This window comes from Gymnodraco acuticeps, unplaced genomic scaffold, assembly GCF_902827175.1.
Source record: "Gymnodraco acuticeps unplaced genomic scaffold, fGymAcu1.1, whole genome shotgun sequence".
In the NCBI taxonomy this organism is placed as follows: Eukaryota; Metazoa; Chordata; class Actinopteri; order Perciformes; family Bathydraconidae; genus Gymnodraco; species Gymnodraco acuticeps.
Window position 1 is genome coordinate 2,128,029 of NW_022990224.1, and position 27,670 is coordinate 2,155,698.

The window sequence follows — 27,670 nt, forward strand, 5'->3', positions numbered from 1 at the left end:
GGTTGTTGCACAGCCTTGCACAGTCATCTCATCTCACCCTTTCCTTCTTTTATGACAGCTCAGGGAAGGACCTTCAAATTACCATCCCCTGAAAAATACACCGCTGTACGAATGCAGTTACACAGAAAACATACACCCATAGGAACCGGTGTTAGGTTAAGATAAAGAGCGTACCGGCAATTTTACTAATCAGAATTAGCTTGTAATCAAGGCTTCGAAATTGAGCAGTGTAGGTGCATATCAGTCCAGATCTGTGTTGGAATGATGAGACAGAGTACATGTTACTGACTAAATATCCTTGATCCTCAGGCTGTGAGAGAAACAGCAGATTTACTCAGATCACAATCAGCTAATCTTCATATAATGAGGAGGCGAGATGCAGCGAGGTTCAGTGATGGGTTTTAATTACATACTCTCTCAAACTGTTTTACACAGGATCAACAGTGGAATTATATTAATCTGGGTAACATCCTCAGGTCCTCTGGGAGTGACCGACACATTGCTGCATCGGTTTTACAGTACTTGACCAGGGTCTCATGAATGTCTGCAGTGATTTTTTATGCTGTACATGTCATGAAAAGGATTTTAAGCCATGACAAATCAATAAGCAGCAATCGGGTTTAAAGCAGTCCCTCAGCTGTGACCTGCATGATTTAAACAGACGTTATGGTACAGCAGAGTGTGAGTGTGGGGGGCACACACACAGCACTTCAAGGTAGAAAGGGAGGAAGAAGAGGCATCAAAGGGAAAGAGGGCACAGTGACGACAGAGCAGAACATGTGACGTATCGCCTGTGGGGGATCCATAAAACCAAACAATCAAGCACACGATGATAAAAGCATTTGAAACAAATTAACCTAAAATACCCGGGTGTAAAATAATACTTAAAAGTACATCCTGTTGACAGCGAGCTTCCAGTTGGATACTTATATATATATATATATATATATACACACACATCTGCTATTTTATTCATCATTATAGACACTGGGCTAAATCTTTGCAACATACTGTATAACGTACTTCTTAGCATTTCTCAACCATATAAACTGTCTTTGTGCGTACATCTTAAATATAACATGCATTTACATACAGGATACACAATACTGTATTGCTTAAAGTAGGCCCACATGTACCAATGTTACTTTAAACAGTATGCAATTACACATTTGATCAATAGCTGCATTGTTAAAGGTGCACATTTAGATTCTGATAAATGTCTCTAGCAATAAGTGTTCAAATTGGCCTTGATTTGACCATTTACAAAAATACTTGACATCTAAGTTTTACAGTGTTACAGATTGCTAGCTTAGCTTGACAAATACTGCACAATACCACATATATCCCATCTACACGTTTTCTGAAAAAACAACTTTTGGAGGATATTCTGGTGGTCATAACAAATCTTTATAAAAGAAAGCAAGTGGTTAAAAATGGATCACTTGGTTCAACAGTCTGTTACTGGCTACTGTGAACTTGTACATTATTTTTATAGAGCAATATTTACTTGAAAAAAGTTAGATGGGAAGATTGATACCATTCTCATATCTCTATGAAAAGGTTAGCTAGAGACAAGCTAGTTAGCTTAGTTTAGCAAAAAGTCTAGAAATGATAAATAGTTAGAGAGAACATGCAATCCATTTTCAGTCTTTTTACTAAGCAACCACTAAATATCTTTATATTTACCGTACAGAATTAGCTGGTAGTGATCCTCATTAAATGAGAAAATCGCTACCAGCTAATTTGTTGCAGATTATTCAGGCAAGAAAGCAGATCAGCCTTTTTTCCCAAAAGGTTGAGCTCAACCTTTAAATGTACAAGCCGCATTTGCTAGCAAGCTGACAGTGAATCCCTGTCACCGGAGCCCCCAAATCCACGTCATTTGACACGTCCTTGAATGCAACACAGTGATAAGTTGAGTGCTTCCAACAAGAATGGCAACCAGATTGATTTTCATGCAAATTGCATCCCTTAAACACTAAACTAAAAGTATGATAGAAGAGGAAAGTAGTGTTGGGCATGTTGGACACATACTTATATGTTCTGAAAAGATACAGGTGAAGATCTTAATGATTTTGACACACCAATAATGGAACTATGACTTATTTTAGGCAAAGAGTTTCCATGTGAAGTAAAGGTGGCCTGTGTTGGATCTACACTTTGGAGGATTTAAAGGACACCCCGTTGTACATGTCAGCCCTGAGCTGGGCCCACTCGGTCATCTTCTGCACGGAGCCTTTCTCCCGGGTGAGGATGCGAGCAACTTTCTTCAGCTTCTCCTCGTTCCTCTCCAGATAACGGAGGCCCTCAGCCTGCAGCAGATTGAGCTTCTCTTGCCGGTTCTCATCCATCGAGATGTCCTCACTCATGTAGGGGTTGAAGCGGAAATAAGTGCCGTTAGGGAGGAAGGCATCAAGCATGACGTGAACCTCTGGAGGGAGGAAGAGAGGTGAGAGTGAGTTCACACGAAAAAACAAACATACAATTTGAAAGTGAGACCAAAATGATAAACAAACGATTATGTCCCTAATAGTCTCAATATGTACAAACACTCAAATATTTTGTAGCGAGTGAGAAAGTAAAAACGTGTCTGTGACTGCTTTACATGTGTTGCAGAGTAATCACTCAAGGCTGAGATGGCGAGCTAATACCAAGTGAAAATGTCTGGCTTGTCAGTCACGGTGGTTTTCAAATGCTACGTCTGAGAGGTTTAAAATCAACAAGATGCAAATGCATGTTAACAGGCTGCGAGAAGCAATAACAGGGTAAATATGCCTGAAGGATCCAATAAAGGTGACGGAGGTTGTTTTTCTGTCTGTGTTCCCACAGCAGTGCAGAAGCTCAGACACAGATTCAGTCAGAACTAGCTGCCTTTCAGTCTGAGGAGCATAAGTCTACACTGAGTATTTTATTTAAAAAGGTTATATAGAGAGGGTTTTATGGACTTTTGTTTCTTGACTTGCTTATTTTATTTGCTCCAAGTACTGTATTACATTATTGCATTTTGAAAGAATATGTTCTGAAAAGTAAAAATAAGATAAGCATTTACTAAATTCTGAAATGACGCAACATCATTTGTCTAATCTAGAGATGTAATATGTTTTCTATCTAATTATATTCACTGTTTTTCTAAATGTACTACCCAAAGTTTGTCCCTGCTTTTCAGCTCACAGTGTGAAACTCAAGACTGATCAGCGTAACAAGCTAGGTGACAACTGTTAAAGACTCTGATTTCCCCTGTCGCCTAAAGAAATGACCTTGTTGGCAGCAGTCTCTCAATTTCCACAGCTGTTTAAAACACTTACATCACAGATTTGACACTTGTATTAATTAATTAAAGTTATATTGAATACAAATCAGTTTACATAGTGAACAGGTGAGTCACCTTCTAATGCTAGGTTATTTTATCCTGATGAAATGTATTATGAAGAAAATGCCATGCTTTGTGTCGTAAGAATATTCAAACAGACTTCAGAATTATTATTATTATACTTCAGGAAAACTACTCTAGATACTTAATTACTACTCCAATAACTGAGTTTAGAGCACAAACAGATATGTGCAGAAAGCCTGCATTTTCATTTACAGAGCATCGGGTTCAACAAGCTCACTGCCATGGGCTTTAACCACAGGCTAGAATGTATTTTGCAGGCTCATAACACTCTGAGCATCCCAATATGTAAGCAAATAGTTTACAGGTATTGCATGTTTCCACAAAAAACTAAAATTGCCAAAAAATAACTTTGTGAAACACAGAGATTCGAATTATAAAACATATTTGTTCCATGGTTCAGGAAGTCTAGACTGCAGCTCCACCTTATGGAGTATCTAATTTTTCGAATGATCGAGTTTGTGAATGAGAACAAGCCAGTTCCATCAGGAGCTTTGTTTTTGTGTATTAGATCAGCCTTATGTGTTTACAACAACAAGCTTTACTGATACAGCGATGACAAAGCAGGAGGCTTGTGAACACTGAGACAGGAGGGAAGCTTTTGAAAAAAAGTAAATATGCGATAAACACTCTTGCTAATCTGCTGCTTCTTAATAACAAAGCCTGTTGGAGAGCTGGGTAGAGCTTAATCCCAAATACAGAAGGAACTAGTGCAGAGAGGCATCTAGGTCACCCTCAGCACCACAGAGCAGCAACAGGGGGGGGGACCGAGCCAAATTTAGTCTCAGCAGAGGTGCCCATGTCCAGAGGTGATAAGGAGACGGAAGGGGGCTACTACAGGGGGCCAGGATGGGACGTATCCAGAACAAAGTCAAGCTGCAGTGCAGTGTTTGCTACACATCAAAGCCCAGCTCCTTCTCTCAGAACAGACAGAGACAAAGGGCATAATTCATTTAAGTCTTTGTACATTCTGATAATAGTCTGTATTCATTTAATCTTCATGTGCAGACAAAATGAAATGAAGGTAACTAAATCAGCAATGCAACCAATGCCAAAATAGATGGTATGCATGCTGGCAAGTTTGATATTTTGAACAGTGTGCGCCTTTGTTGACGCAGCTTGTCTGTATTTGGCACGTTGCGTCATCATTTTTGGGGCATATTAAGTAGTGTTTCCACATGTTGGACAAAAATAAGCAGACATTGTTGACACTGTGCCAGCTGGCATTTGTTGCTTCAAATGCTCCCAAATGAAATGTTGAGAGCCAGACCTCTTTAATAGTTAATCAAATCAACAATATGTAACCCTTTTTGCTGTAGTGTTAATAATTGGGATCAAAAGGGGGAATGTGAATATTTATTATCACACTTCCACTACTCAGAAGGGGGATGAGACACATTTGTTTAAAAATGAACTAAATGAAAGCTAACTTCATATCCACAGAGGAGATTATACAATTGGTGGAATATCCCTAAATTACAGTAAGTTTATTTAGTAGTTTCAAGGTTTACCACCCACTGTCGAGCGACATTAGAAACATACACGTTATATTGATAAAGAACCAACAAATATACAGTTCATTTGAATGATGTGTACATTTACAGTCCAATAAGTCAGAAAAACCGACTCTAAATGACAATAATGCACCTTTATCATATTCCATTAACAGTCCCTTACCCTCAGTGTCTGTGGCGCTGCTGATGATATTGTTGAGTTTGGTCTTGAGGCTCGTGGAGGTGGTGCCCTTGCCAGGAGTATCAAAGGCGCGGCCCGTACCGAGTGAGACCACACACTCCAGAGGCGTGTTGGGCCACAAACACTTACTCTCATGGATAGCCAGGGCTGTGGGGTTGTTAATCAGCAGACCTCCATCCTGTGCACAAAACACAAGAAGTGCCATGTTAGAGAATTCTCATAGAAACTGTGAATGTGTTTGTGCCAGGACCACAGTCAGCAATTCATTGGCATTTGAAACCTCAAAAAACCTTCATGGATTTTAACTAGTCAATAGATGACGTTTTAGAAGAACCCTTGACAATACAAAAATAACCAATCAATGTGCAGTTCCAGAGCTGCTTGTAAACGTACAAAGCATCGAGCTACATTTTTTCCCCCTCCTTTTTCCTCAGTTTCAGTCAAACTCGCTTTGATATCGAACAACCGCCCAGGAGTGCTTTTGCTTTGGATCCATAGTGTACCCGAGGCAGAGGGGTGGTGTGGTGGTGGGGGGGGTAACTGGAGAGGCTGTGGGGATTGTTGAATAGGCATGAGGCTGAGGGGCCGCAGGGCTGTGGGCTGGCAGCAGGATCAAACACACAGGGGCCAGTCCTCATTAAAGAGGCCAGGCTGGGGGGTGGGAGCCGCAGGGCCCCAATTGTCTTGGGACACACTGGAAGGAAGACTGCTTGTTTTTACGACTGTATGCATGTGCATGTTTGATCGAGAGACTGCTTAGAGTCAATGCATATAATAATGTGGGTACGTGTCTCTGACAGCATATGTCACATGGATGCACACACATAGGGCCTTGGGGATGAGAGGGGAGGGAACATCCCATCTTTTCAGCACACACAGTAGTGTCAAAGCTAAGGTTGTGATGGGGAATACCGTGTAAAGGCAAAGGTCTGCTAATCATCCGGGAACCTTGACTGAGGAATTGCATCATCAATCCAAAGACCAGGAACATAGAATTGCAAAGGGAGATGGCTGTTGTATTTAGACTGGAGGCACTGCATCAAATAATAGCTCCCATGATAGCAGATGCTTAGAACAATGTTGTGTTACATCAAGAAATACCAGGGAATCAGCAAAGCAGGCCAATAAAGACAAATCTAAGTCTAAAGAAGCGTGTTTCTCTGTTAAGATTTACTGATCGATTAGGATTGGAACAGTGGTCTCTGGCTAAATGCTACAGTCAGCATGCTAAAATGCTCACAATGACAATAAAAAAATGCTGATTTTTAGAAGGTATGTTAACCATCTTCACCATCTCACAGACACAAAGTGCAGTTTGGCCTGAGGAAAATGCCCTTAGTGTTGCAGGAATTTGGTCATAAACCAATGTACTGCTACCAGAGCGGTAGCTATTAGAATCTCTCTCTTTTTCATAAAAACCTATCCAATGTTTGAAACATTAAAAGACCAAGTATTAAAACAATTAGGGATGCACCGAATATTCGGCCACCGAAAATTATCGGCCGAAAATGGTTAAAAATACCCTTTCGGCTTTCGGCCGAAAGGGTTAGCACCGAAAAAATATCACCGAATGTCAGAACAGGCTTACGTTGGTAACCTAACGTGTTGTTGTGATGACGTAATAAAGACGCGGCGACCATGCTCGCGGCTGGCTCACAGGGGGGGGGGGGGCGGAGACGACATTGACCTTTGTCATCGAGATTGCCCTGAGCCTTTAACAAATCGTATTAAATAATCTGATGACAGACTGTAAACAGAATAGCTGAAATTTTAACAAAATAAATAACTCAGTTTCCTCTAATCATTAACCCATGTTTGTATAATGTAGTTAACTCCGTGTGTTGCTGCTAGCATACATAACACCTGACGTGGAAACGTTACTCGTGGATGGGGCTACAGAGCTGCTAGAAAGACGGTCGAACCCGGTACATTCCTCCGTCTGCATGCGGTGCACTTTTGCTAAATGTTTAGACAAATTGCTCGTGCTTACATGCTAAACTCTTATTGCACTTATGGTAACAAGTATTCTCCACATCGAGACAGGTAAAGTTGAACCACACCTCGGAGCGCGTTCTCTCCGCCATCTCCGCAGTGCGCTCCGCTGCATGTAGCAGCTGCGTGTGTGTAAACTGCCCCGCCCCCTCGCACACAGACGGGGGAGAGATCTCGTCTGATCGAAAATACATCATAGACGCATTTGTTGTCTTTGCATATTAGAAACGAGTTGGCGACACTAAGACTGCGATATAATGTTTTTTTAGCAATAATACATGACATATATAAATGTACTGTATGCATTCAAAAGTGCTGAATAAATGTTTTATGGACCCATAATAGTGATTATTATTTAAGTTAAGTTTTGCCATAATCATGTCTATTTCCATAATCAGGTAGCTGAACAACATTGGTAAAAAATGTATACATTATATATATATATATATATATATATATATATATTTCTATTAATCATTTTCGGCCTTTCGGCATTCGGTTTTCGGCCAACTGTTTCCTATTTTCGGTATCGGTTTCGGCCAAGAATTTCCCATTCGGTGCACCCCTAAAAACAATTACTACATTCACCCTCTCAGAACCATGACTGTCTGAACTAAATATCTAACATTTTAGTCTGGACCTACAAGCGTCGCAAAAATGAATAAATGGGAAAAATTACAAAGGGAAATACTTCCAGTCCCTCTGGGAGACACTTTCCGATAGAGGAAGCTTTCAATAATTTCAAAGAAGTAATAGTATGATAATTAACTGCATGAATCATTTAAAACCTTATAGTAAGTTATTTAATGAACGTCCTGTGTGAGCCTCAGAGAGCACCCAGCTCACAGGCTGAGATGGAAGTCACACAAAGAGGGTTTCACTCGGCCACAAAGCAAGGAGAACTGCTGAGGCAGCTGTTTGACCAAAGCACGTCATTATGAACCAGTAGGGAGTCTGGCAGACCAAAAAATGAATCACAGGAGAGGGAGAAAATGCCTGCATTGGAGTTGATCCTAACGAAGACTTAGAGGGACTTGGACTGTGGAAGACACCAGACGAACCCAGCTGGAAACAAAACAACTAAGCCGTTTTCTTATCACTCACACCCTGTCAGAGGCTCTATTTTATGAACTCAGAGGCAATTATGGCAACAGTCTGGGTCCAGTCACGGGTTCTTTGTGCCGATAGCTCGGGGCAAGTATCACAAGCACAGTGGCCGGCCTTGCACACAGAGCAAAGGCATGTAACGTTAGAAGCCAAGTGCACAATGCTGCTGTGAGCGGGGACTTGAATGCAATAACTTGTCTCCATTACAGTGCACCTGCTAGAGCACTTCAAAGAGTTGTGGAGAAATGTAAGAAAAGTCATATTTGTTGGCAGTGAGGAAGTTTGTGGTGCCACTGGAAGGTAGGTTTTATTTGTCGGTGGAGTTTTACGAAGAATCAATAATTTAGAAGATAATTTGCATCCGTCATCTCTTTCCACAGCTGTCATGAAGAAATCGTACTAGTCTCAACGTACACTGAGATGCTGAAGCTGCAGTGCTAAAGCTGAGATTTCCACACTTGGCCCGGTGCCACGTTCTCACACAAGGGGTTTATGAGGCCAAGGCATATTTGGACACAGATTTAACTTAGAAACAATGATCTACTTAGGACAAGCTGCAAATAAGCTTTGCATAGAAAATGACCAAACACAAGCTGCCTGTCAAACACGCAGCATGACGCAAGACAAAGGTCACTTCCATTTATGTGGATTTATAGCTGTAATAATGGTAATAAAAGAACATTTCAACAAATTGATGTCCTCAGAGAGCAATCCCTTAAAGTGGAGACCATCTGACGGAAGTTATACGTAAACTGTGTGTCGTGTTTGAATCCTGTCTTCCTGAAAGGCTTAATGATTTCCTTTGACAGCGTTCCTTAATTCCGGCGGGGGCTGATTGTTGATGCTCCAGAGGATCGCAGTTCCTCTGGCCTCGCCTTTGCCCTTCAGGCTCTAATGGCTGAATCACAAATCAGCTCCGCATTTTCCTGTAGCTACTATAAAGCATCTATTCAACTCATTAGGATGTGAACACCTTCGGGAACATGTTTCCTATTGGCCAATTACATTACATTACATGGAGCTGACGCTTTTATCCAAAGCGACTTACAATAAGTGCATTCGACCAAGAAGATACAAACTTGAAGAAAACAGAATCATATGTACATCAGGTTTCTTAGAGCCAAAACATTTCAAGTGCTACTCAACTGGCTTTAGATAAGCCAGTCCTTTATTAGTATATAAGTGCTTTGTTAGTCATTTTATTGCTCGAAGTGGAGTCGAAAGAGATGAGTTTTCAGTCTGCGCCGGAAGATGTGTAAGCTATCTGCTGTCCTGATGTCAATGGGGAGCTCATTCCACCATTTTGGAGCCAGGATAGCAAACGCACGTGTTTTTGCTGATGGGAACTTGGGTCCCCCTCGCAGCGAGGGTGCAGCGAGTCGTTTGGCTGATGCAGAGCGTAGTGCACGCGCTGGGGTGTACGGTTTAACCATGTCCTGGATGTAGGAAGGGCCAGATCCATTCGCAGTATGGTAAGCAAGTACCAGTGTCTTGAAGTGGATTCTAGCAGTTACCGGAAGCCAGTGAAGGGAGCGGAGGAGCGGCGTGGTGTGGGAGAATTTAGGAAGGTTGAAGACCAGACGAGCCGCTGCATTCTGGATGAGCTGCAGAGGTCGGATGGCACATGCAGGTAGACCAGCCAGGAGGGAGTTGCAGTAGTCTAGGCGTGAGATGACGAATTAAACTGAAATATTGCTTTAAAAAGAAACGTTCTTGCAGCGTGTTGTCAAATTAAACTACTGAGATGATACGAGTCATGATAAATAAACAAAATTAAGACATGCATGAGTATGAGGTCCCCTTGCATTGCTGTTGGAAAATTGCCCCGCAATCATTAATTTTTGGGAGCTTATCTTCATTGTGCCAGTTTAAGCTGTCTTGGAGAGTGAGTGCTGATTTGAATAGGAAAGAGGTGCTATCGCCAGGATCCGTAAAAGTCATTTCACGCACCAGTGTATGTCAGCTCCCATTAAGTGGGACAGCAACCTTCTTCCTCTTCATTCAGACCGTGTGCCTCTGTGTCTCTCCCGGCCTCTCTCACCCAGGGAAGGCTTCAATGCCGTCTTGTGTGAGGGTCATAATGAGCGGCCCCAACACAGGAGGGAACAGAGTGCCTGCTCAAATCTAAATGAGGTGAACCTTCGACATACATCTGGGGAAGCGTTCACATCACAGTCCCAATGAGCAGCTGTAGTCATTAAGAGCTCTTCTTCGGCTTCAGTGACCGAGCTGGACTGAGGGGCACTGAGCTCTGTCGTGATTTATTATGAGGCCCTGCCAACGAGGCTCCATTCTCTGAAGTGATTAATTAGGGAAGCATTACATAAGACCAGGACATCTGATTATGAGACAATAACCACACTGTTTTCCCAGAGATGGTCATTCAATCGATGAACTAGATAATTAGGCGGCTATGAAAAACTCTCAATACTTTGCACAAATCTTTCAAATCAATCCTTGCAGTTTGCACATAAAAGAAAAGTGTGTCTCACTCTGTGTAATCAGTCAAATAAATCTGCTCATTGAAGAAAATGAATTGCTTGAATGGCATCCAATCCACACAAAGGATACCATTGTCACCGGGGAAGATGAGAATGACAACACAGTCGGTGTGGTGACTCTTAAGGTCGAGTCAGAGGTCTTCATGCCATATTATGCAATTACCGATCGGTTCTTCTCTGCTTTATAGGTCCCATAGGGTCACATGGAGGTTCAAGTCATCTTCCCAAGCTGTCAATAAAGGAGAGCCCCATGTGTGAGTGCCAACTTTGCCCCGGGCAGGCAAAGAAATTGAGATCTACTGTGCATGGTTAGCTTTCCCACACATTCGGTGAATACATGCCCACACATGTGCATCCAGTATTGAAACAATGAATCATCCCCGTCGGCTGTAGCCATTCAGATTAAACTGTGACAATTCCTGCATTGATATAAATGGGTGCAGTCAGAACACCGCACTCATATTTACTCAGTTTAGATTTCCTTGAGGCTCTTTAATGTATATTTGACAACTTCATATTAGAAAGAATAATGTTTCTGTCCATCATCTAGTGAACAATGTAAGGCTAATTTCCCTGCTGCACACAGGAGAGGTGACTGTGCACACACTCTTGCATATCAATGCATTTGAATGCAGGATTCAAAGCTGTGATTTATACCAAGGAATCTCATTGGGAGCTGCTGCAGTGAGAAGCTTGCTAAGTGTGGTGCACTGTGGGAATACAAAAGGTTTAGGGACAGAGGAAGATGTGGGCAACATAATTAGGGGACTGGCCAAGTGTGGCAATGTTTGTGCATGACTGAAAACACATGAATACAACAGAACAAAAAGAGCAGTCAGAGTGACAACGAGAGAATCACTGTTTATACTAAAAGAACAACAATTCTGAGTCTTTCTGGGAGGAGCGAAATGTCTGCAGCAAGGCTCAAAGTCTGAGCTTCATCCTCCAACAGCCGAGCTCTTTGGGCTTCACACGGGAGGGGAAGACTGGGATGAGGAAGAGGCTAAAAGCTTAGATTGATACTCTCTGTCACCTCCCAGAATCCACCACCTCTCCTCCTCTTTGGTGCCGAGCATGTCATTTATGAGCAATAACTTTGCCTCCAGTGGCCTTTACAAGAGAGAGAGGGAATAGAGAAAAGGTGATCCAAAGGTTGTCTTCTTGAATGGCAATTAAGTGAGACGCTCTTTCTCCTCTTTTTTCTCACACAGAATCAAGACATTCTGAGACCCTTTTATGTGTCACTCCCTCTGCCATTTATAAGCAACACAAATAAGGGAGTGCCGATGTGACCTACTCCATTTTAAGGCTGTGTGAAGTCTTTCTGCTGAGCGTTGTGCCATGTTAAAGCCCTCAAGAGCTCACACTGAAGGTGGTGGCCCACTGATCCCATGCCTCCCATCAAATGCTGGCAGAGGTGGGCACAAAACATGCTCCCATTCCTCCACATCCACTCAGGAGACGCCATGGCAACTAGGCGTAAACATTGGGTCCTCCTCGCCATTCTACGCATGCTCTGGCATCCATTGTGAAACGTCGGGAGTCTTCTTCTTCTTCTTCTGTGTTCTTTAAAGCAGAGATAACTGAGGGAGCTTTAATGTGGAACCACCCTCCCTTCATCTCTCCTTCATTTTGTTGCTCCTTTCCCTTGTTCCCCCTCACTAAGTCGTCTTCTTCATGGCTGTGGTAGCAAGTGTGAGGCTTTGATAACACCGTGACTGTTCTGCATCAAAAGGTCTTGCGACAAGTCACATTTTCCCCTGCGTTTACCAGTTTGAATCTTAAGATATGATTGCACGTTTTCATTTACAGCCTGCGGAATCACAAAAACATCAACGAAACAATCACAACCTTCTCGAAACGCTGCTTGTGAATTCCAGCATTCGTTCAGCACATGGCGCCGCGACTCTCCTGCGCTCACCGTACAAAAGGATGATTGTTTAGGGCTTGAATTAAGTGGAAAACTCAGTGGGCGTTTGTGGAAAAGAGCGAGATGACTCTCTCTCTAGGGAATCCTGACATCACACAGACAGCATGTTATACTCATGGCTGGCTTCAGTGGCTCAAGTAGCCAATAAAGAAAGCCATCAGGCTGGGTGGCCGTCTGAAGCTGCCGAGGTTCACATGGAAATTAAATTGGCTGACAGTGCTGCGAAAACGTATTTTAGAAGGAAAGTTATTACAACTGCTCTACTTTGACTTTCACAAGACGACACTGTTCAGTCCAGAGTTTTAACGAATACAAAGCTAATAGTCTCTTTATATCTCTTGGTGCCGCTAAAGACACAATGGATGCTTCTGCAAGTTGTTTTATTTACATCTCTATATACAGTTTTCCATTGCTTTTCTGGTTGTGAAATGTTTTGATAAACAAAACAAGATCTTAAATCATGAAATCATGTTTTTCAGCTATGACTGATAGAAGGAAAAGCTGTGGAGGTAGAATAATATGCGAAGACTGCTCACTGAAAGATATTTTAAGGAAGCACAATTACTGTAAGGTGCACTTTTTCTACATAACTTCACCTCCAGTGGGAGTTATGTATGAAATAATAAACAAACTCAACTTTTTTCAAAATGTACTGGTTCAAGGCCTCATATTGATGTTTTGATGTTCAAATATCTTTAGGAAAAGCAAAGCATAGCAAAACAAATGCTAGTAGAATACCTTCAGTCATGGTGAACACATGAGTAGAATGCAGGGTTGTTGGTTGTTCCTAGAGTCTCTAAAAGTACAATGGGAGCCAGAGCCTTTTCTTATCAAGCTCCACATTTGTGGAATCAGCTTCCAGTTTGTGTTCGGGCGGCAGACAGCCTATCCGTTTTTTAAGAGTGCGCTTAAGACCTTCCTTTTTGATAAAGCTTATAGTTAGGGCTGATTAGATCCAGCCCCTAGTTTTGCTGATATAGGCTTAGTTTGTCGGGGGACATCTTACTTCTTCCTTCTCTCTGTCTATATCTGTGTACTCTCATGTTCCGATTAACCCAGCTTCCCCAAATTTCTTTCTTTTCGGTGTCTATATACGCCGGGATCCGGAGTCATGGATGATCCTGCGGTTCTGTGTCCTGCATCGCGAGCCCTGGATCTTGAGTCGTGGCTGTGGTCCTGGATCATAGGTCCTGGATGGATATCCTCGTGGATTCATCTTCCTATTATACACACATGCATTTCCAAACATTTGGACTACCTATGTTGCAAATGTATTATCTTTTCAATTTACACACGGCATCTATTGCACGTCTGTCCGTCCTGGGAGAGGGATCCCTCCTCTGTTGCTCTCCCTGAGGTTTCTCCCATGTTCCCTTTAAACTGTGGGTTTTCTCTGGAAGTTTTTCCTTGTACGATGTGAGGGTCTAAGGACAGAGGGTGTCGTATTGTCATACTGATATTCTGTACACACTGTGAAGTCCACTGAGACAAATGTAACATTTGTGATATTGGGCTAAATAAATAAACATTGATTGATTGATTAGTAAAACATTTTAACGAAATCAAAAGGATAGAAAGTGGAACAAACGAGCAAAAGCACAAATTACACAGGAATTACCAGTCAAGGCAAAACACCTCCTAAAATACTCTCTAGCCGGAGAAAAACAAGAACAAAGCAACAAAAAGTGTTACTAAATCAGGACAGATCTCTCTTTCTCTCATTTCACATTTATTTTGTCATTCAGAAGTTTCTTTATCGCAGATATGAAATTATAGTGAAACATTTCACATCAAATGTATAACATATTTAGCTCCTGATGGTGTCTCATCCTCTCACAGTCTGAGGTTTCCCTGCTAACGGCTAACAGATTTTGGAATAGCAGTTCCATAAAAACGTTGTCTGTCGTCTCATTCTAACGAGGCAGATGTGGCACTCAAACAATCGTGTGTGATGAAGGAAACGCTGCACTGCGCTAATGTATGCATCTCAGAGTATAAGGGGAGACCTGCTAGACGACAAGCTGGGGAAATCTTCCCACTACAGGTGGCTTTTCATCACATAGTCTCTTTCATTCTCTCCCCCTGAAGCCCCCACCCCTCACCTATGTAACTAACACAGTTTCCAATTAAGAGTGTGGGAGCGTGCCGACATGGGATATTACCTTTGATGCAAACACATGCTCATTCACGTGTGCCGTGTCTAAGTCGTCAGTCTCTACACCCCGTAGGTGTTTTGAATCTCGCTTGAAGGGGATATTGAATTCCTTAAGTGACAGGTCAAACACAGGCTACTTAGACTGAATAATAAAACAGGTGGAGCGTAGTGACTTGCAATATTGTTCTTTTGTGCTTTCTTATCTCTTTTTTCACAACGCACTTTCCTGAAATCTTTTTTTAAAGAGGCCCTAGGCTATTATGCTCATTTTCAGGCTACGTTTGCATTTTGTGCCTCTACTGTGACATGTTGACATGCAAAAAGGTATTTATTTAAGATACTGATTGTTGTGATTGGTTAACCGCTTAGACGTCACGTACAATGTGTTGGAGTTCTAGCCAATAGAAGCGCAAGTGTTACATGTCACTATGTTAAGGAAGAAAACAAAGGAGTCCAATGGAGGCATTTCAGGCACGGAGGTGTGTGTGGGAGAGAAACTCCCTCTTTCGTGAACTTTGGGATGTTAGCCATTTACATGCACAAAAACCACACTACAGGAAAGGGAAACCAAAAAGCATAAAAGGCACTTTCTATGATTCTATGCCTCTAATCCTGTGGTTTGTCGTTTCTAGTGTGCTCTCTTCTGACTTAGGCCTTGCAGAAAAGGTAAAGGCAGGCGGAGTAGCCTTGGAAATTGATCAGTCAAACGGTAGAGTGCAGTGGTGGTTTGTTATGTCTCTAATGGCTAATGCATACCTGTTTAGTGGAGACGGATTTAAGTGCATCTCACTGCGACTCAATCTACTGTCAAGATGTAACTGACTGGAAATAAGCCCTGACAGGACGGAAATGGAGTTCCTCCCTCTCTCTCTTGCTGTGCGGAGGATTTTTCTCATTAGTCTGCCTCAAAATCCTTCAGACTCTCCACTGTCAACACTGACTGCGTAAAGGGCATTTAAATCCTGCAGCCATATAATGAGCCCTGGATTACTGTAGCAGAGGACTGCATACGTCTTCACAGGTCAAATTAACTAATTATATTCCACACTATTTCACAGGTGAAGCAAAGGTCTTTAAGTGGTCTGCACTGTGGTACACAGAGGACTTGTTTGTGCAATATGTTCATGCCTCTTAACCAAAGAGTTGTGCAAATGTACATTTATTGAATACAAATATTCAGGAAAAGCTTAAGAAACAAAAACATTGTCTAACAACATCTTTGCAAAAGAGAAATATGTGTTTCGCAATACTGAAGATACCCCCTAAATTAGACCAAGTTGAAGTAAATACAATGGAAAATGGACTTATGGCTTGCCGGTACATATTAACACATGGGAACTTTAGGGACCTGACCATTTACTATGTTCTTTTGAACATGATCATGAAAAGAAAAGCTGTTTTGTTTGGTGTCTTCCCAAACTCAACGACTTTATTTTGCATTTGGACTAAATTGACTAAGCTCGGTTTGACACTTCTTGACTCAATGAATTAAGTACATTTGGAAACATTGAGCTTGGTGATACATAAACTGTTCCAATAACGTAAAAAGCCAAAAACAGAGGTCAAAATCTGAAGTTGATCTGATGATGATGATCTGAATCTGATGTTGTATTGACTTCTAAAACGTGTGCAAGCAATGTTTGTATGCATGTCTCGGATTGATCTCTTGTAACCAACTAACCCACCAGTTCTGAAGAAAAGATTATGTTTTCACCTCTGACAGATTTGACTTGTATCTGTCAAGGAATTTTGTGTGGTCATGACAACCATCCTCAATAAAAGCATCAAGTGAATGCTCAAACACTCAGTCATACATCACTTCTCATCTTCTGTATCTAACAGTGATGACGTAGAGATTTGATGTTTTATTTAATCACCAAATGCATTATAATCTGTGGCACCCACTACCCTGTTACAGTTGTGAGTGACACTGACCTGGTGGAGATCATTTCCCAGAGTGAACTCCTGGAAGTACCCCGGGGCGGCTGATGAGGCGCGGATGGCCTGCCACAGCTGGTGCTGGCACCCCCCCAGGTAGTGAGAGCGCAGCCCGGGCAGCAGGTTGTAGTTCCTGAACACGTAGGCCTTCAGAGGAGTCCCTCGGTTCACAATGGTGCTCACCGCTGACACCTAAAAGGTAGAGGAAATTACATACAGCTTGACGTTCTGTTTAAAGGTCTCCTATTATACTGTTTTTCATCAATATATTACAGGTCTCAGATACAAAACATGTCTCCGAAGGGTTTGGCTCCAAATATCAAACAGATCATTGTAGCATCCCATAAACCCCTCTGTTTCAGCCCTGTTTCAAAAGTGCTGATTCTCTGTCTGTTACTTTAGATGAAAATAAGGAGCCACTCCCCACGCCCCTCTGAGAGATATTTGGTTAAAAATAACACAATGGTGCTCTAGGTTCAGGTGGCAAGGGGGGGGGGGGTTGCCTTGGTTGGTGATTGGCTAATGGTTACACAAGCCAAGAAATCGTTATGACATCATAAAGTGGCCAAAATCTGATCAGCTCATTTTCAGACAGGTTTTTTATATAAATGGATCAGGACGACAAAAAAAGGGAGCGAATCTTTTTTCCTGAAACTTTCAGAATCTCTTAACGCAGAGGGGACACATGTTCATGTAGATGTTGATGTGGATTTTGCATAATAGGTGACCTTTAAGCATGAGGCAGCATTTTACAAACAGATACAAAATGCAGGCGTAATTTGAAGATCTATATTGTGACATATGAATTTAATATCATCCCAGTTCTACAAGCTTCAGAGGAGTTTGCTGACATATGAAATCCTGTTTACTTGATCCACACTGTCTTTTTATGTTGTAATTTCCATCCACTTGTCATTGCAGAGGTATGCAAGTCAGCAATAGAGATAGAGAAGGGAGCTTTCTTTTTCATATCCCAGTGCCAAAGGCTCGGTGACCAAAGGCTTACTGGTTGGAGCCTGAACAGAACAAGATGAAGAAAGAGAAAGATCTTCTAAGGCTCACCTTGGGGCATTCGGGGTTTCTTGAAGTTTCCACCAGAAGGTGAGAGCCCATTTTCTCTCTGTGGAAGGGAAGATAGGAAGATTTTATTTCTGGGGATTAGTGAATTTTTGATGGTAGTAGTACATGTGACACTTCTTTTTGCAAGCTTCACAAAATCCTTCTGCTTATCAGTTACTGTAACGGTAGGGATGGGACGATATAGTATGAGCGTAGCTCGCTATTATGGTAATAATGTGAAAATTAAAAAATATATATTATCAAGATGAAAATACTCATACAATGTTGCTATTTTTGTATGTCTTCTATTTATTAACGGTTAGGGTTGTGATGATATTTAACACCGTTTGATTGTTTGTATCACACTATTAATAGACATACTTGTTCCTTAACAAAAATACAGAGGTGGGAGTAAGTCATACATGTGCAAGTCATGAGCAAGTCTCAAGTCTTAACCTACAAGTCTCAAGCAAGTCCCAAGTCACTGCGGTGAGAGTCAAGCAAGTCAAGTCATTGCTCAGGTCAAGCAAGTCACAAGTCAAGTCATACGAAATGCTGATGAATAACCTCAGTTTCCGCATTTAAATCAGTTAAAATATTGTGGCTATGAAAAGTTTAGTTTTATTTTCAACATAAACAGCAATGGAGAGTGGGGCGCTGAAATGATAACCCTCAAGTCATGAATACCAAGTCAAAGTCAAGTCAAGTCTTTGATCAATGTTAGTCAAGCAAGTCTCAAGTCCAAAAATATGTGACTCGAGTCAAGTCATGTGAGTCAAATATAAGGTTAAGGGATCCCTTTACATTTTAGTGCCTTTTAACCTTATTTTGATGATTGGCCAGAATAATGGTGACACAAAATGTACATAATTGTCCCATGCTAGCTTGAGAGCCATTTGTGATTGGCATTGTTATTTTCAAAGGACCATTCCACTGTACTCAAAAGGGAAGTAAATGTTGTATCTAAAACAATCTATATATGCATTAAATGACTGCTGACCATATTTTAGCATGCAGTGGTATTCTTTCAAATATTTTTCAGAATGATTACAACCAGCCAGTTATACTGCAATAAATACATTATTGTTGAATGGCAATGCAGTGAGGCTTTTAAATGCATTATCATACAATATCACTCATTATTACACATAATTTTGACATAAATAAATAGCAGATGTGATGGTCACTTTGATTTACCTCCTAATTTTAATGTTATACTTCATATTCACTGTGTGTTCACTTTAACTTGCATGGCATTTTAACATGGCTTGAACTGAACTAGGCACAAGAGCTACTCTGCCTTTAAAGACGTAGGCTCTGACCTGAGGATGTTCTCCCAGGCTTCACTGTCATAGAAAGCGTGGTTCCAGCCCATCTTCACAGTGCCAACAATGACATTCTGCTTGAAGACATCTGAGCCCAACTTCCGGTACAGATCATCACACTCGTTCAGTGGGATCTGGAACACTCCTAGCATGAACCCTAAGATAGCACCTGAGGAAGAAAAACACAAAACAATATAATTTAAAGGGGGTCAGTGACTGAGAAGGATTGGTCAACTTTAAATTCAGATATACTACACATATATATTGTTTCACTGTGTTGTTTGTATTGTTATTCTGTCCCTTTTTGTATATTCATATTTTTTTAAAACACTTTTTTCATTTATATATATATAGTTTTAGTAATATTTATTTAATTGCTCCCTTTTACAACTTAATTCCTCTAACTGTGATAATCCATGCACCTTTATTTACCAAAGCAGATTTATTGTACGTCCAAACCTACTTTGCAATAAACCTGAATCTAGTTCTTAACTAAGCGCACTACAGCATACATTGTTAAACAGGAAGTATAAAGCTTCAGTTACTCCAGTGGGAACTAAATAAAGTAATAAACAGGTTGATCTTTTAGTACTCCCAAGGCCTGAAATTGAAGCTACACTAATTGCCTGATTATCTGTTAGACTAGAGTAACACTTCTCGTGGGTGATCTATTCATAAGAAGATCATTAGATGAACTTTCCTTTCATGATGAAGTTTCTCTGACAGGATTTCTAAGACACTACATTGCTTTCAGGGGGAGAGATGGGGTTAACCTGTGGTGATCAAACCCGCCAGATGTGGCCCAGATGGGTTTCAACAGTTTGAACATCATTTAATATAGCAGGTTTACATTATGCTATGACAACATTCATAATGTAGCTTCAACTGGTGGAGATTAAGTGTGAAAAGGCAGATAGCAACTTGGGACAAATACAAACTTCTGGTAGTGATAAAGAGCCAAAGTGTTGTGCAAATATATTTTCAATCTGCTGTGAAATGAAGACAACCAGGCAGCAGATGGAGAAGAACAGTTTAAAATGGCTGCACAGTACCCTCTAGTGGTGGTATGTTATACATGGAAAAAGTGTGAATCCATATATTGGCAATTTCTGAAACCAAATGAAGCGTTACAATTGTATGACATATATAATTGTATAATGTCCTTACGAATTTGAACTATTTGAATCTGTCATCTGAGGCCTGAATTGAGAACAGATCTAGAGAAGCGTTGGTGTTTAAATGTAGGTCAAAACAAGAGCAGAGAAACAAATGGGTCAGGGTGTGATCAGTGCTGCCAGTCCAGCCGGCATTATAGCACTCTGCTCATAATCCCAGCACACGCACACCGCACAGAAGTAGGACAGAAGGAAGACACACCTGTGCTGACGCCACAAATATAGTCAAAGAGTTTGTAAATGGGTTTGCCGGTCAGAGCTTCCAGCTTATGTAACGTCTGAAGTGCAAGAAGTCCTCTGAAAGTACAAAGTCAGACAGAGATCAACACAAGAGAGACACATGAATACAAAGAGATACAGCTGATTGATTGTATTATTAATTCATATTTTGTATCAAAATGTATATATGATTATTACACATACCAATGTAATGGTATTAAAATAAAATGTGTGTATACATCTACCCATATCTCTTGTGTGTGGGAGGAGAGAGGCACAGATTGGTTTTAAACTAGCACAACAAAGACCAATAGTCAATAAATCAGTATCCATTTAACTGAATGTTTCTCGAGAAAAAATGGAATTGTAAGACTGTTAATAGAAAACGTGAACTGCCATTCAAAGCATGGCCTTCACTGCAGTAAATGCTATTCAGTTCCACTCCACAAAAGCTTGATATCAGTGACTCATAGCTTACAGGAAAGAAACTGAAGAAGAGCCGAACTTGTACCTTAATCCTCCTCCGTCTATGGACAGGATCCTTATTCCTCGACCTTTCACAGGTTGGTGGTAGCCCACCAGAGCGAGGGCTTCTCTGACTGCTGCCCTCAGGCCCGGGTCACTGGCCTGCTTCAGACGCAGCAGGCAAGGGATAACCCTCTCCTGGTAAACACAAAAAACATACCGTGGCACTCAGGAGTTGAAAACTAAAAAAGAGGTCAGTCCATCATGATGAGATCAGAGCAGAAATGGAAAGGCAAAAAGGAAGTGGGGTTTGAAATTGTGAAATAGAGTCAGCCGTGGGAGATATTGGAGTATTTGACTAGTTAATAATACATCCTATTCATGTAGATGTTCTCATTACCAGTCAACCGGCATTGCTCCTATTCTGCTACTTGTTTTCTTTCAGCATGCAGGTACGTCAACAAGGGCAAAAACAATCAATGCTTCCTTAATGATGGGTCAATACCAATATCTCTCTCCAATTGGCTTGATATAAACAAGTGTTGCCTGTTTGTGAGTCATAGTTTAATCAGAATGAAGATGGGATGATTTGCCAATGGTAAATGAGTGCACATTAAAACCTCACTTAAATAAGCAGAGCAAAAATGTGGTGTGACCGCATTATTAAATAGTCTTAAGGCTGATCACACCCGAGAGAACGCGCTCCGAGGTGTGGTTAAACTTTAACCGTCTCGATGCTCGTTACCTCGATGCTAGTTTAGCATGTAAGGGCGGTAACACGAGCAATTTGTCTAAACATTTAGCAAAAGTGTACCACATTCAGACGGAGAAATGCACCGGGTTCGACTGTCTTTCTAGTAGCTCTGTAGCCCCGTCCACGAGTAACGTTTCCACGTCAGGTGTTATGTATGCTAGCAGCAACACACGGAGTTAACTACATTATACAAACATGGGTTAATGATTAGAGGTAACGGAGTTATTTATTTTGTTAAAGTTCTGTCATCAGATTATTTAATACGATTTGTTAAAACGCTGTTGATCCTTTTGATGTGAAATATTATGTATTTAATTTAAATAAAAAGCAATGTTAGTTTTGTTCACAATTTATTTAGTTAGTTTACCTTATTTTTTTCTCCAAAAGAACCGATAAGAGTAGGGGAGACCAGGGACAGTTGCAACACTTTTTCGGTTTTTCCCCAATAAGTAAAAAACCATTTACAATAGGATAGCCATTTTGCTATATTATACATTATCAATATGTCAGCTACTGAAACAATGTATTTAAGATGTTTTTATGAAATAAGTACAGGTTGGAAAATGTTTTAGTTTTTTTAAACTCAACTGTTACAACTGTCCTTGTGTACAGGGACAGTTGTAGCACATGCCAGGCACGGTTGTAACATGTTAATAACGGTTACCTTTTTCACACTACATGACAACAAATAGGGAAAGCTGTCAAATTCTAAGGCAACAAGATTTGAATGGGGTTTCACACATCCTCCAACAAACAATGAGCAATGAACAGGATAACAGATAACACACACAGCATCATCCTCTGTGAAGGATTAAACTGTTCTCTGAGAGGTGCTTCTACCTTAATTATGTGGACCTACCTCCTTTGAGCTGAGACCATAATATAAATCAGCTACCTCCATCAGATAGTCTCTCAAAAGCATCTCCTGCTCTGTTGAGAACACCTTCTTTGGTGTCTAGTAGCCTACTCTTGGGGGTGTTTGTGATCCCTGACTCTCCAACCTCAGCCTCTTTGTATGGAACCGGTACAGGGTGACATGGCATATATCCAGGGACTTTGCCACTTCCCTGAATGATTTGCCCTTCTCAACTTCATTTGAGGCCCTCTGCAGCAGAGCAAGTGGCACTCCCCTGTCTGTCTTCCTCTTTCTGACATTTGACATACTGTAAACACACACACACACTTTAGGCCTACTGTACAGTATTATATTCTGTTTATTTTTACAGGGACAATGCACACCAATCAACAATACAACTGTATGCTTGAATGAACAATTGATCATTCAAGCAAATGAGCCATCATTGTAAATGTGCCATGTTACAACCGTCCCAGGACCACCAGTCTTGCTTCCACCCCCTGTGAACCTGCCTGATTGCTAGCTTGACCCATATTTAGCTAGTTATATTTGTAGCTTACAAAACAGTGATTCTAATAATACTAGTTTGGATTCCTAGACATTTGAACTCAAGACAGTATCCAAAAAATACATCATATAATTGTAGTTAATATTTTACCTCAGAAACACACTTTTGCTGATATCTTACGCGAGAAATTCAAACATGGCTCCTTTTTTTCTCAGCTATCTTACCATCTAACTGCGCATGTGCAGAGTGAGTTTCATCACTCTAGCTTGTTTGTGATTGGAGATATTGAAGGTGTTACAACCGACCCGTGTTACAACTGTCCCTGGTCTCCCTACCGTTAAAAGACCGGACCGATAAGCGGTATCGATAAAAGTAGTAGTACCATTAAAACCTTAACGATACCCATCCCTAATGACACCTGACTATTCCCTGTGTTTTAGTTTTTTATATTTTTTATAATTATTGTCTTTTATTGTGATTGTAGTAATGTGTTTTTATTACATGTAGCCTACAGCACTTTGGCTCGACCAAAAATCGCTTTTAAACGTGCTATATAAATAAAACTTGATTTGATTTGATTACATTGAGATCAAATTCAATTCAGTCAACAACTACAATGTCAACACATGAGTCGCCTTTAGTTCTGTTGCCATTTGCTAAGATATTAAACAATTTGTTTCCATCTTTATATTAGGCTTAAAACTGTGCTTGATCTTTCATATAAGACACACCTACTCACACCAATACAAGTGACCTTGGTCTGCATTAGATAAGCGCTGTATAGGCTCCTGACACATTCACAGATAGGCAGAGAACTAAATAAAGGCTGCCGTGTGTAATCTGCATGTACAGGAGTTGCTGAGCGGCAACATTAAACAGAAAGCGACACGTATCCTGCCTCCACAGCTGACAACATGACATTTGCCTGGCATGGGAACATTCTCAAACACAAGCCTTTATCTACATTGTTTACATGTCAATGCTATTAAACTACTCCTGCCAAATATAACATGATTATATAGGATTCAAACATACGCTGCTGTGAACACCGTCTTGGCATCATGAGCCAAAAATAAAAAGGGCTTTTCATGTAGCGAGAAGCTTCAGACACAGACGCTACAGATTGTCAAAAGAAATACAATAACTGTAGCCGGTTCTGATTCCTCACCTTGACTGCAACGCCACTGGTATCTGGAAACTCCAGGAGATGGTAGCTGAGGTCCTCCACCCTGTTGATGTAGACCCTTACATCTGAAGCCCTGCGGAGAGCCTGAACCAGACCCCGAGTTCGATTGTCCACACTCACCCTGGCAATGATCTAGGAGAAAAAAACAAGTTAGGTCCAGCAAGTAAGCATTAGCTGGGATCAAAATTAAGAAATGATGACTATTTATATTTTGTATATAACTGAGTTACTAATGTATGTTCTTATTGTCATTGTATTCCTTACTTTTTTTTAACTCCCTTGACAAATATGAGAACTTGCAGTTGGAACATCAATACATTTTCAATATCTATAAAAAACACTACAATCCCCAATATGACTGGCATCATGTTTATGACAAACGGAGCTTGACATGGGCCAGACCCAGAAAAGTAACTTTTAAGCTCCAATCCACTCAAATACTTTGAATATATAATGTTGACTGTATACAATAAAATATTTGTGTAGAACAATAATTGCTTGAGCAGCATATTTCTATATTGTAATAATAACATTTATGGTTACAACATCTATAAAAAGTATCTTGGGCAACCCGACAGCTTAAAGGTGAACCAGTTCCTAAAATCCAAATTGGTTAATTTATTAACAAAAGTATGAAAAAGCTGCCAGTAAAGTTCTGTTACCTTTATAAAATACTGTCAGCAGACATGTACCTTTTCAGTGTGCTTGTCTTTAACCATATTTTCCCACCTAACAACATGAACTGAGCTAAAAAAAACACATGACATTCATCTGTATAACATGAGCCAGTGGACATGAATCATTTTCCGGCTATCTCCAACATAACATATTAGAAGTTCCCATTTCAATACCCAATCCAGATTTGACATTAACTGAATGCCAGGTGTGTTTATGGCTCTACACAAAGAAAGCATGGCTTGGCCTGTAACGTAAACACCTTCTGGGGCCCTCTATCTCCACAAGGAGTTATTTTTGACAAGACAGTTTCCAAGAAGTCAGGCACATGTCAGCACGCTGAATTACCCTTGGACGTATAGAGTAGCAATAGCTCTGGTCAAAGACTAAACAGTAGGCCCCCTCCTATAACATACCAGATACTGAGAACAATCTGATTATGTTTCACTCAAACATAGACACAACTTTTTGTAGACATACCTTCTCCCTTTGAAGCAGAAGTTTATTGGCTTTCTCCTCTGCAGACTTCTTCTCCTTACTAACTGTGGCCTCAACCTGTTTGACCGGTGCTTCCTCAGACTTCTTTACCTCCACAGAAGCACTTTTGGAGTCTGCTGCCCTAAACCGTGGGACCAGGGGAGCAATGTAGCTTCCTACAAAGGCTTGTACAGTTGGAGCTGAGTATGACAGGTAGTGTCCTAGACCCTTCTTAGGAGGTGGGATAACTGTAGCAGCATAGGCTGGTTTACCAAACACTGGTATGAGGTCTCTAGTTTGTCTACCCTGAGAGGAAGCAGAGGAAATGTCAACATTGTCCCTTTTCTTGTCCTGAGTGTTTGTACTGCTGCCAAAGTATGTGTTGATGTGATGGGCCAGGTAGTTGTAAGTGTCATCCAGGTTTACTGAGAAGGTGCTGGGGTGGAAAAGTGCTGTGGTTTGTTTGGAAGTTGCGCTGTTGATCTCAGCTTCACCCGGTGAAAGTTTAAGCTCCTCTTGCTTCCTGGCAGGACTGGCTTTGACTGTGGGAACAACACGTCTCACCCTTTTCTCCGTAGGCACAGTCAGGATTGTGCCTGTGACATTCCCTTTGTCAGAGTTGTGTGGACGGGTTGAGGTAGTGGCACTTGCATCAAATGTAGCAGCAGAAGTAGGAATAGAAGGACTGGCAGGTGATGGGTTACATATAGGTTTGGGTGTAGTGGATGTCGAAGTGGGAGCAACATTAATAGGAGCTGGAGTAAGCGTGACATCACTCTCCTCAGCTTTGGGCGCTGACTCAACACTTGCCTCAGCCTTGGTTACACCCTTTAATGCATTAGGCTTGAGTCTTGCAATTTTGGAGAGAAGTTCTGTATGCCTCCCACTCACAGCTTTAGAAACTGTGTCCAGTGTGTTCCTGACCCGCGACATGTGTTGGCTGAGACCAGCAGACCACCGAGAGGCAGATGTGTTCAAATTCAAGGTGCTGGTGTGGAGTCCAAGCCTTTGTCGAACCTGGTTAGCTTTACAGAGCCATCCCTTACGCCCAGTGATCCTCAGGTGATGGATGTGCCTCCAGCTGAGATAGCCAACCTTGTAGCAATAAGGCTGTTGTACATGAACCCTGCAGTGAGAGGTGCCACACAAGGGAAGAGATGCTGCTGACTTGCGGGCATGTGTTTGACACAAATGAAATGCTCTGCTTATTTTTACCCAGGTATTTGGTGCCCATTTATGACTCATTCTTTCAGGTCACAAGTGTTCGTACCATCCAAAGCAATATTAGGGCTATGCTCTCCCTTTCATTAACCTGGTGAGAAACAACAACAAATAGTAATGAAAAACAGTCACAAACAAAATGATGAGAATGGCATAACGTGGGATAAAGCTACTGAAACTGCTCCTAAAACTTGCTCCTGGGTGTGGTTTTGTTTCAATTACAAGTAAAATATTTTCGTTAAATTATCCTAAGTGAGAGGACGACACAATAGCTAACTTAACTTCAACTAAGAATAACATGGTTTAACATCAGCAACTAACGTTAGCTGTGAGCACCGCTAGCTCCGCTAGCTAACACGTAAATAAACCACAGAAGTCACACTAAACATAGCAAAACATACCTTATTATGTCTCGGTATCAATAAAGGTAGAAATCCTTTAATATTCTCATTGAGTTACCATCGTTCGTTAACGTTAACACAGAATAACAACGGTCATTCGACCTGATACATTTCGTAGGACGTCAGTCAAAAGAAAAACAAGGATCACGTGACAGGTAATGTGCTCTGCAATTGGCTGTCTACCACTTGCTCAAAAGCCGTCGGTTGATTGGCTGAGGAATTCTCCCCACCTTTTACTGTAGCAGACTTTCAAGTGTTACTGGCGTACACCTTCTTATTCATCCATGGCGTACACCGGACTTCTCCCTGGTAGGCGGAGTTCCCACCAACAACTAGAAATGGAACCCCACCCTTCTACTTAACACGCGGGATACACACAAAATCAAATGGAGCGCTACGCAGATACTTTGAAATGTAGTGACTACTTTTTCCACAAACGTTATAATCACGTAATCGCAGCATATACCTAAACAAACCACTACAAGATCATAGCATGTATAGATAAATATAAATAGTAAGACTTACCAAGTAGCTACTACTAGTAGCAGTAAGTTAGACTGTTTTTAAACATCATGTCGTTGCTGCAAACCTCAGGGTCACTATCGGTCAGTCCCACATTACCGGCATTGACCAACAGAGG

At 41.2% G+C, this 27,670-nt stretch overlaps 1 protein-coding gene across 2 annotated transcripts; it reads right to left on the minus strand.

Annotated features, from left to right (window-relative positions):
- Positions 1-387: 387 nt before the first annotated feature.
- On the minus strand, positions 388-27,646 carry LOC117547864 (calcium-independent phospholipase A2-gamma-like). Of its 2 annotated transcripts, none has more exons than XM_034218752.1 (10): positions 27,556-27,646; positions 25,412-26,720; positions 24,239-24,388; positions 20,999-21,150; positions 20,471-20,565; positions 19,091-19,262; positions 17,772-17,829; positions 16,707-16,901; positions 5,069-5,264; positions 388-2,431 (listed from the first exon to the last, which is right to left on the minus strand). In XM_034218752.1, the coding sequence occupies exons 2-10, from the start codon at positions 26,651-26,653 to the stop codon at positions 2,154-2,156; spliced, it is 2,538 nt and encodes an 845-aa protein (XP_034074643.1). In that variant the 5' UTR covers positions 26,654-26,720; positions 27,556-27,646; the 3' UTR covers positions 388-2,153. The 2 variants fall into 2 exon arrangements, with proteins under 2 accessions (XP_034074643.1, XP_034074642.1); XM_034218751.1 differs by lacking the exon at positions 27,556-27,646 and adding an exon at positions 27,031-27,172.
- Between the last annotated feature and the right edge of the window lie 24 nt (positions 27,647-27,670).